General features: G+C 37.1%; 1 protein-coding gene across 1 annotated transcript; it reads right to left on the reverse strand.

The window, feature by feature from the left end:
- Positions 1-889: 889 nt before the first annotated feature.
- LOC120306846 lies at positions 890-6,879 on the reverse strand. The gene is made up of 2 exons (XM_039340798.1): positions 6,763-6,879; positions 890-3,214 (listed from the first exon to the last, which is right to left on the reverse strand). Exon 2 carries the CDS (start codon positions 3,210-3,212, stop codon positions 2,256-2,258), a length of 957 nt encoding a protein of 318 aa, XP_039196732.1. The 5' UTR covers positions 3,213-3,214; positions 6,763-6,879; the 3' UTR covers positions 890-2,255.
- Positions 6,880-11,546: the final 4,667 nt, after the last annotated feature.

Raw genomic sequence — 11,546 nt, forward strand, 5'->3', positions numbered from 1 at the left:
CTCCCAGGTCCACTTTCAATCCTCAGAAAGTTAGTGGATATATATAATTATTTATTTGCTATATATGTTGCCTTTTCTCCAGGAGCTCAAGATGGCTTTGAAATGGAACTCCTTTCATTTCCTCCCCACAATAAAAATCTGTGAGGAATATTAGGCTGAGATCCTCAGTGAATTTCCATGGCTAAGGATGGACTTAGACCTGGATCTCACCATTCTTAATCCATCTCCTTCACCACTATAGTACACCACAAACTATATTCAGCAGTTAATTAAAGTGATACTGTACACAGTTTGTTGTGTATGTATACATTCATGCAAATCCTCAGCCCACATTACATTTACCTACAATAAGAAGAAAGACTGGCATACCACAGTCACAAGTAGTAGACTATTACAACTGAATTGTGACATAATTGCTATCTCATATAATGATATGTAAAGCAGTCTCTTGCTTTCATATGAACACTAATGATTAAATATGATGATTTTTAACATGCATTTCAAGAAAACAGTGCAATTTGGGTTTTTTTTAAATGACATGCTGCCATCTGACCAGCAAAAATGCAGCAAAGCAAAAATATTTGTCAAGTATAGACAGTTGGATTTCAATTAATGTCAGGGGAAAAAAATTAGCCCTACCAAATTAGAAGAGAATTCAGTTTTCTACAGCCATGTGCTGGAGGTGGATTATACCAGCTTGCAAGAGACCATTGCAAAAGTTTCTAGAATTTTACAAGTCAGTTGAGAGCAGAGCTGAGTTGTCAGGCCTAATGAACCAAGCAGCCTTTCCTTCCTTCCTTCCTTCCTTCCTTCCTTCCTTCCTTCCTTCCTTCCTTCCTTCCTTCCTTCCTTCCTTCCTTCCTTCCTTCCTTCCTTCCTTCCTCTCTGGGCAGCTAATTTACAAACATATCACTAGTTTACCAGTTTGATATCAAGTGTCTTTTTCATTTAGTAGAAGTATTTTAACCTATTTAATGCTAGATTCAGGAATAAAGTATAAGAGTCATAAAAACTACGATATATCACAGTACAATGATGTAACAAAAACTCATGAGAAAAAAATAATGTAAATGCATGACAAAAATGAAATGCTCTGATTGAAAGGCACTGTATTTTTCAATAGTTATTGATGACCTTTAACATTGTTAATATACTTGTTCAGCCAGGAAGTGATTGCCTATGACTACACTTCCTATAAGAGGACCTAAATTCCCCTGTTATTTCTTAGATAAGCACAAGCAACTTATATTTCTGAACAATCAAAAGGAAAGCAAAGGAAAACACAAAAAAATAAAGCCAAAACAATGAAAGTTTCATCATTATGAAAGTAGAACAACAATAAAAGTCAAACGAAAAACAATATTTTGTTATTTCTTACTTTCTTTTAAGAAATTGCAGTTGAGGAAAGACATTTAATTTCTATAAAAAGATGACAAAAGCTAATAATAAGAGTTGGCTTATAGTCTAATGTTCAACAATAGTGTTCTAGTGAACCCAGAGATGAAGGCAAACAAAATCTTCTTGCAATAGATAGCATACGGGATGTGTTGATAAACAAGATACACCAATGGCTTTCCAATTAATTAGAATTAAAAGGGAAGCAGATAAAATTCAGGGCAAATAATGTAATCAGTTATTATAATGTGATCAGTGGCTCTTTGGAGCCTTGACATTTAGTTACTCTGAATATAGATGCTGGGAAGGAGGCAACAGAATGGGAGGGATTTTGAGCTTTTGCTGAGCCATTGTGCTCTTCTGAAGTAGTAGATCTTTGCTTCTGGATTCTTCCAGGCTCTCTTTTTGATTATGATAAAAATCTAACAGAATAAATCCTATCCTACTATTAATATATCAAACATTATTTCTGTTGTATATTTTGTAGTGCTCTTTAGCTAAATTCAGATAGACTTCAGTTCCAGCATGTCCAAACTGGATGTGTTTGGAATGTCTCATGACTGTTTCTACAGTCAAAATTACAAGATATTAGAAACACGTTTAACAATGATAGCTTATTATCGGAATGCCTAAGATACAGAACCTTCATCATGTCTTCTATGGTGCACTGCTGCTTATTCCTCTTGATTGTCTGAAGATGCACATATCTTCCTAGTCATTTGCACAAGGTTATCTGCCATGTACACGAATTGTAATAAAGCATTTCTGTGCCATTAACAGGAGGAATGCTACAGATGCTCTTCACAACAGGGAAGTAAAGATTTTTATATCTTTTTTGTTGCTGTTAAATAAAAAGAAAACTATGACTCTTCTATGGCAGGGAGTAGGCATGCTCTAACCTTGGCTTCTTTCCAAGCACTTTGGTATTCTGCAATCCAATCACGACCTGTGACTTTCTTATCAATATGGAAATACTCCACCCAGCTATTTCTGTTATCTGCCTCCCCTTTCAGAGTTTGTTTATGAGTAGAAGACTTCAGAAGTTCTTTTTCAGGACATCCTGTTGTCTTCAAATTATGCTGCCCTCTTTGTGAAGATCGCCAATCCCTGGCACTCAGTGGTGCTTCTCTGGTAGGATGCAGCCAGATTGATTTACCAGGAAGAGGGTTTGGATTGGAGCTGCTTTCCAAAGCTGGCACCTTGTCTTGATTGAAACTATATTTTTGTTCCTGGCAACCATTTTCTCTTTGTGATGGTCTTGGAGAAGGGTATCTTGGTAAGCTAGTCCCATGTTGTTTTTTGCTCATTTTTCCTTGAGGTGTGACTACATAGGTGCTGTGAAAATTGGACTGTGTGCAATCAGTTCCTGTATTCTCACCGCCAACAGGACATTTCCACCCACAAGTCTTCTGGGTTCCTTCATACAAGTCTTCTAATGCATTCCTGCCCGAAGCAGAGTAGGTTTTGATATAATCATGAATGAAACTGTTATGTTGTAATGACAACACTTTAGGAAGAGTGCATCTAGAAACCATTTTTGGTGACTCAGATAAATTTAAGATTGTTTGACCCTTGGGCGGCATTCCACATCTCTCTTTGTCTTGGAATTGATACTTGCTCTCCAGAGATCCTAGAAAAGTCGATTTTGCTAGTTGGAAGTTTGATTGACAGTGGTCTTCAACTGAACAAGAATCTGGATTCATGTAAACATTTTCAAAACCATTTGTGTTGCTTGTTATGTCTTCTAGAATATCCTCAAAGGCTTCACTGATGGTTGGAAGAGGCTTTGCTAAGCTCAGTCTTATCCAAGGAGCCATTACTGAAAATAATATATGAGATATCATTAACCAATGTGAATCTATCCTAAAGATTTAATGAAACCATTATATTTTGTAAGCAATATATTACGTTAATGTAAACCTCGTTCTTATGGAAGCTGTAAGCATAAATAAATTTCATTTAGAATAAGCCTTTGTCTTATTATTTTTACTCTTTTTTACATAACTTTATTCAGTATCAAGTCCTTTTTTTGCTTATTAGAGAAAGCTTTTTATAGGCTAAAAACATATATATAGCCTACATGTTTTTTTTTGTAAATATGTGAATATATACATTTTTAAAATAACTTTTTCCTCCTTCTCCAGGAATATTTCTCTTAAAACTGGGTAGGCAATTTTATTATAAGGGGGCAAGATAACATTTTTTTGTACATTTTTCAGCAGATGTGTGGTTCAGGGCAACATGCCATGACACCAGGTTTCGGAAGAACACTCCCACCTAACAACTGCATGCTTTGCCTTTTAGAGAAGCCAAACCAGAGGCCCATTACACAATTGTGTGATGCCACTGACTGAAACTGATTTATCAAGCTTTATTTATTAATAGTTTTATTAGTAGGAGGTGCTATAAAACCATTAGGCTTGAATACATTTTTGCATATAAAAAGAAATTGTTTCATTCATCTTCCTGGCATGTTCTACATGCATTCTTTAAAACTTGAAATCCCACACTTTTAAGGGAGCAATGTTTCTCCATTCCTCATTTGACCATAATACCCTTCAGTCAGTGGTAGGATTCAAATATGTGAACAACTGGTTCTCTATGTGGATGCCGCTCTTGGAAGTCCATTCTGGGCCTGGGCAACAAAAAAATTAGCTTCCAGTTTTGCCAAAGTGGAGCGAACTGGCGGAATCCCACCACTGCCTTCAGTGCTCTGATACACAAACCAACCCTTCCTCCTTTCCTTCCTTCCTTCCTTCCTTCCTTCCTTCCTTCCTTCCTTCCTTCCTTCCTTCCTTCCTTCCTTCCTTCCTTCCTTCCTTCCTTCCTTCCTTCCCCAACTGTGTTATTCTCATCCTACTGAAAAACTAATTCTGGCTTCATAGAATTGAGTTCATTCCTTAGGATTATGCCAAGAAATAATCATGTAGGTAGGGTGAAGAATATTTTAAATATTAATAACTAATCAATCAGTATTCATAGGGTTTCTACCAAAACCATTTTGTTTGTTCTAAAAATCTACTTTAAACATATTATATGAAGACCTAACTCCCTGGAGAAGGCTGTAATGCTGAGAAAGATGGAAGGAAAGAGAAGAGGATGACAGGAAGCAAGTTGGATGGACTCAGTGACAGTGATTCTTGCAAGATCTGGAAGACCAGCTTAGGGACAGATTGTCATGGAGAAATCTATGTATGTGGTTGCTAGGAGTAAAAAACAAGTTGTTATCTATTTATCTAGAAGTAATACTTGGTTATTTCAATTCATTTTGAATATCTATAGCTTTCTGTAATATGGAGATACTAGCTGGGAATCATGGGACCTGCAGTATCAATAGTTGGTGGGCAATTGTAGAATATATGAAAAGGCTGAGCAGATTTTAGGGATGAAATGAGTAAGGTATGAATCAGAAATACCAGCAGCCAATATCTGGAAATATTAACCTATTCAATCATTTAAGGGGGGTGGGGGAAACACAACAGGGCCATCAAAGTACAGTTCCTAGAAGGGCTTTTGAGCATACAATTCCTAGAATTAATAGATAAAAGGAATTGAATAATAAACAATCCATTAATGAGGCAGATCAGCTATATAATAAAAGCCTGATCTCAAAATTCTAAAATCATTCCTGAAAGCCAATTTCATTTAAGATATGAAAAAATGCCTCTGATGCTCCTGCATGGCAGAATTCTACTTCCATATTAGCAACCTGCCAGGATATTTTTTTTAACATGAGTCTAGCATTTTTCTTAAAAAGCTCTAAACTAACAACCTAAAATAGCCTGATCATAGGCAGCAAGGAGACTGGGATGCAGTGGGAGATCATGATTATAAGAAACTTTTGTTTTTGACACATCCTGCCTCAGGAGAATGGCAGTCCTGACACAAAATGACAGAAGAGGGTTCTGCAGAAGTGGTCAGCAGGCAATCAGGAGGATTGATCCTTGTCTAATAACAAATCATTAATATTATAGACAACATGAAGCCCCCCTCACAAAGTAATGAAAACAACAAAGAGTAAGGCCATTTAATATCCTCTCTTAGTGAAAGCAATGGAAATAATGCATCCATTGGTGACAGAACTAGAAACACCCAGTTCTCTTGAATTGTTTAAATCGGCTCTTCTGTACAGCAAACCTACAGCTCTTTCAAGAGGTAGTAAAGTAATGTTTCTAAGGAGCTTGGGGAAGAACCATCAAGTACTTTGGAAAATCAGGTATTCTGTGAACAAATGCACCTGTGGATACCCAGGTGTTTGGTCAAAAATGACCATGGAGAGGAGGGGTATGCCTGTAGTAGCCTAAATTGGCTCTGGGGCCAATAAATCACTCAAAGACTCCAGCAATGAACAGGATATAAATTCTAATAAAGAGAAAGACAGACAGATATTTAGGACAAGCTGGGCAAATCCCAATTCTTGTTTGCATTATTAGTGAAGGATGCCATGACAAAACTAGGGAAAATAGCTTTAATAGGCCTCAGATGGAGTGTGGGGATGAGAAGAAGGAAATGCCACAAAGAAAAGGAGAAAAGGCAGTTTTCAAAGGATGTTCATGTTGTGAGGAAGAACTCCCCCCCTCAACTCTTCAAAGGTGAACACAAACTCATTGGTCCAGGGATATTTTGAAGCATCTTGACCTTGATACTGTCAAACTTCCTCTTTTTTTATTATTTAAAGGAAAGCCACCATTTGCCTTTAGGAAACCTTCAGAATTCATTCACTGAGATGACATTTGGCTCTGCCATTTAAACTCTCCAGCTGAGTTGGAGAAAAGGCTTATCACAACTAGGTGGTATTTTCTCATCTACCTGCTTTGGTCTAAGAGACTATAGAATACCAAACTATGACAGAACAGAGACAGTTAGGATATTTTCACTAGACAATTGAAATGCCAATTTTTAAAAATGCTTATTGGTACATAGTAATTGTCTTTGGTGATGAAGAAATAGTCTGATGAGCAACACTAATAATATTGGCAATGGAAAGAATAAATTCAAAAGAAACTGAATCTGTTCTATTCATCGCTTTGTTTTACCCACTTCCATTCATTCACGGTGACTGCTCTAACCCAGGCTTAATTGATCTTTCCACATCCTGTATTAAGCACAGACTGTAATCATAAGCCATTCTGAAATTCACAGAACTGACAAAGCAAAGGCACGCAAGCATGGGAGCTCTTCAAATAGTCTGCTGAGTGAAGTTCCCTTGGGTCTCCTCCTGCCTTGGCCACACAAATAGCCAGCACACCCAAGTGGCATTAGTGTCCATACCTCAAATTGGTATTTCTTCTCCTTCAGCTCTTCATTCCAATCACTACATTTATGAGAATTTGAGCACAGATTCCACTGAAATGCCTTCTTTCTTACCTGGAGGTGTTTGTTTCAAATACAGCTTGGCTGTTTGCAAATCTTCAGGTTCAGAGTCTCTCCTGCACTGTCTGTTCTCCTTCACTTCGGTACTGAATATGTGCTGTCTAAGCCAAGACTGAATATCAGGGTAGTGGCTTCCAGTCAGCTGATTCAGCTGCTTTTTGGTTGTGGTTGCTAAATATAGATTGGTATATGTCATTCTATTCCCTAAGAATTCTAATTTGATAAGTGCCTTGTATTACTGGAAAGACTCGAAGCAGCAAATTGGGCAGACAACTTTCAGATAATCTCCATGAAAATAAATCATTGTCCCCTGGCACAATAAAAGCATTAGGTTATGCTTTATGCTCTGAATTATTCAATAGGTCTAGCGCACCAGAAAGGGAATGATTTTATGTGCACTGCATTTGCATCTGTGGGAAGCAGTTAGTAATGCATCAAGCTAAATTCCAGACTGCTCCATCAGCAGATGTAAGGCAACATCATTGCTTTAAAAAAATGTAACTAACAGGTGTTCTGTTTCTATGATTAAATAATAGGATAGGACTAAAGTCACTGTATTTCCTAATCTGTAAACAGAGTGCCCATATAAATTAATCTTACCATTCAGATATGAAAGAATCTGTTAATATTATATAGGCTATAACAAATAGAATGTTATCTTTAAGGAGTTTGGGATCACACTGGTCTCCAGCCTTCAAAGTCCCAGCCACTGTCTGCTAAATTATCCTCTTTTTTGTTTCCCAATGTTCTGACTCTCCCCATTTCCCCATTTTCACTTTTTGTTGTCTCTGTCCCTTTCCAAGCTCTGAAAAATATTGATGATTCAACTTTTTGTATGCCTGGATCTCTTCATTTAGGATTTAGCCTCAAACAGGTTAATTCTTGCTACAAAATGGTGGATGAGCTAGAATCTACATTTTCATCTCTTTGACACAAATCCAAAACCAAGAATTGTTTATATTCTGAAATAGTTTTTCCTGTACAATATTGTGGGATTGGACATAGTCTTCCTATTTGCTAGCAAGTACTTTCATCTCAAGGTGAAATCATTTTGAATTTCTTTAGACATTAAGGTCTGTGAGCTTCATCAAGCTAGTTTAGCTCATTTGAAATACATCCTTAATCAAAATTCATGGGTAAAATATTTGTGATGACATCATCACACAATGCTATAACATCCAAACTAGTGACAGATGATGGGATAAATGTACATAATCACAGGAATTATCTAATGACATGTGCACAAACATGCTACCCTATGAATTTCCCACAATGCAGATTGCTTTGAACATGTTTTCTGTTTTCCTGGCATTTTGTGATTTTTGAAATTCCCAAACTAGAAAAAAAATAAGTTTTTTTCTTATTAAAAAATTTAGAACAGACATATCAAACTTGCGATGTCATGTGATGTCGTGCAACGTATTGGGACTGTTTTGCCATTGCCAGCAATGGGGTGGGCGCGGCTTCCAGATGAGGCATCCGGCCTGCAGGCCAGCAGTTTGACACCCCTGATTTAGAAAGATTTTGGTAATATGTAATTTTATATGCAACATAATTCCAGCATAGTGTTACATATGTCTACTCAGAAGTAAATTCAAATTAGTTCAGTAGGGCTTATGTCCATTAGGTGAGTAGGGCTTATGTCCATTAAGTGAGTATACAAATGGGCATTAATTGATTAAAGGATGGAATAACTGCCCTAGATATATTTTTTATTGATCTGCATTCAGAAGTAATGCATTACATATAAAATAATGAAACATTTTCTCTATATATCTCTGCTTCTTTTAATTATTGATGGCCTAAAAGCATTTTTAAATGTTGTTAGTCACATGCATATTTAAAAAGGCATTCTGTTTGCATTCAAAGCAATTTTTTTCCAGCTAGAATAAAAGAGGCTTTTATTTACCTCAGCTTTTCTCCTTGGTTTCTTTAAATGATCATCAGAATAGTTGATTGAACCTCTGAAAAATTCCTTGTCTTAATGCCTGAATATGAAGAAAGTATCAGTATTTATACATTTTTCGAATACAATAAATCAGCCTGAGTACTAATGGCAGGAATGCAACAGCCTAAGCCATGCTGGTTCAAACAAGCAGATAACTAGTTAATAGACCTGAAACAATGGGGCTATCCTTTAACTTGCAATTTTGCAGATATTGGCTTTGATTTCTAAGCACCACTTTGGTAAATGAGTAAAGGATACATTCTTAAGATGAACACCGTATCCTTTAATTTGAATAGAAAATATGTACACCATGAATATCAAGAGACAATTTAGCTCAGGTAGAGCTTGCCATGATTTGTCTTTCTGTTCCCCTTTCACCCATACCACATTCCAGATCAACTGGATCCAAACTTGGCCTTCTTTTGTATTTGGGAGAGTTTGAGTAGGAGAATGAGAGCTTTACATTTGGGGTGCTTCAAACACCCATTTCTTTCCCCAAATGGTTCTAGGCTAGGAGGTCTGCAAACTTGGCAACTTTAAGACTTGTGGACTTCAACTACAGGAATTCCTCATGTTGGGGGATGAAGAATTCTGGGAGTTGAAGTTTACAAGTCTTAAAATTGCCAAGTTTGGAGACTCCAAGTTCTAGGCCATTAATATTACCCGAATATAAAAATGGAACAGAAAAGTATAAATGAAAATATTATAAAGAAAAGAAATACAATAAGCGTCTTTCATCATACTCGTCATCATCAAAATTTATGAGATTCTGCATGGTTTACAACTTGTTAAAAAGATGTTAAAAATAAAGAAAAAGAAAAAGAAAGAAGACAAAAGAACAAAAATGGAAAAACCCAAAGGAAAACAAGGAAACTGAAGAGAAAAGGTGTCAGTCATCCTTGCCTTCTAGAAGCTTAGAAATACTAGTAGGGTGGGGACTGTTTGTATCTTGGACTAAACCTCATTCCAAAGGGCAGAGAAGCCATGCTTCAGGGGTCACTGTACATTATATTGTTTAACTGAAGGAACCTATCATGTACCAACCCCTCCTGATGGAATAGGTCAGGCAGAGACCATGGGGACAGATTGTTCTTCTACCATTAGGTCCTATTCCCTATAGTGCTTTATAGATAGTTACCAGCACCTTGAATCATACCTGGAAGCAAACCAGAACCAATGCAGTTCACAAAGTGGAGATATTATATAGGCATACCAAAGCATGCCCATTCCTGCCCATGCTGCTGTATATTGGACTAGCTGAAACTTCCAAGTGGTCTTCCAGGGCAGCTTTGTGTTGAGTGTACTACAGTAATCAAGCTAGGGGATGTATGGTTTTCTGAAGTATTCCCCAATCTAGGAAAGCACTCAACTGATGCACTAAGTGAAGCTGAGTAAAAGCCTTCCTGGCCATGGTTGCCACCTGCTCATCAAACAGGAGCTGTGAGTCCAGGAAGACCTCTAAATTGTGCACCACCACCCTTCAAAGGGGAAGTGCAACCACACCCTCGGTCAAAGCTGGAATAGCCCCAGATCTTGGCAGTCCATAGTTAGTTAGCCTTGGTAAGATCAAATCAGGGACAATTTCTCATTATTCAAACTCACACAGCCTCCAGGCATTGGGGCAGAATCTCAACAGCCTCACTTAGCTAGCCCATAATTGAAAGATGTAATTAGGTGTCACCAGCATTCTGATGGTATCAAATTCCAAACCAGCAGATGAGCTCATCCAGCAGATGTTGAATGTTGTTCATGTAGATATTGAAAAGGAGGGGGAGAGAGGATAGAACCTTGTGGCAACCCACAGAGCCCAACTCAGAATGATATCATGGCCAAGGGTATCGAAAACTGCCAAAAATTCAAGGAATTAATTAATATTGATTAATAACCTTATGAATAAGAAATCCAAACAATGTCACTTTAGAAGAAGTCTAAAACATGTGAAACAGTGTTTCCTCTAAAGTTTATCCAAGAAGCAGAAACCAATTCTCTATTACATGTCATCTGAGGTGTCCAATAGACACAAACAAGAATCTTTTGTGGTATTCATTAAATCTTCAGATAGGATGCACATTTAATGTTCTTTCATGCTTTTATCCCATTGACTTGTTAAAAACAGGATATTTCAATAATATATTCCATTTTTTTTGCAAGATTCTCATTTGATTCTTAATAGAATTTCATTCTATTCTATTCTAAATTTTAATTGTGGATTGGGAATATTTAAGTATTTATTCAATAATATTATTATGTCAAGATTTTTTTTTCTTGTATTGAATCTTTGCTCCCTTAGTTACCTCACACTTTCTCCTCCTGGAAGCTTTTCAACTTTCAACTCTCAGAACATTCATCGGGGGGGGGGGCATGAAAACAGGGAAATTTTGGAAATTGAAACCCATGCAATACATCTGTAGTGTGAAAAGTTGGTTTATTGTGATCAGACAATAATGTCCTTGCATCCATATTTCTCTTTCTTTTTCTGCTTACTGATTTTAGATATTTGTTAGTCCAAGCTTAATTGAAATATCTAATTAACTTCTGGATTTTGTATTAATGTCAGAGCTTTAATGTAAATATAGTTTATGTGTTTTGATCCAAATCTAATCAATAGCCTGCTTTAATACATTGTTGTTAATTGCAAAGTCGTGTCCGACCCATCGCGACCCCATGGACAACGTTCCTCCAGGTCTTCCTGTCCTCCACCATCTTCTGGAGTCCATTTAAGTTCACACCTACTGCTTCAGTGACTCCATCCAGCCATCTCATTCTCTGTCGTCCCCTTCTTCTATTGCCCTCAATCTTTCCCAGCATCAGGCCCCTCTCCAGTGAGTCC

Source organism: Crotalus tigris, unplaced genomic scaffold (genome assembly GCF_016545835.1).
Source record: "Crotalus tigris isolate CLP2741 ecotype Arizona unplaced genomic scaffold, ASM1654583v1 scf7180000017754.2947050, whole genome shotgun sequence".
NCBI classification, from domain to species: Eukaryota; Metazoa; Chordata; class Lepidosauria; order Squamata; family Viperidae; genus Crotalus; species Crotalus tigris.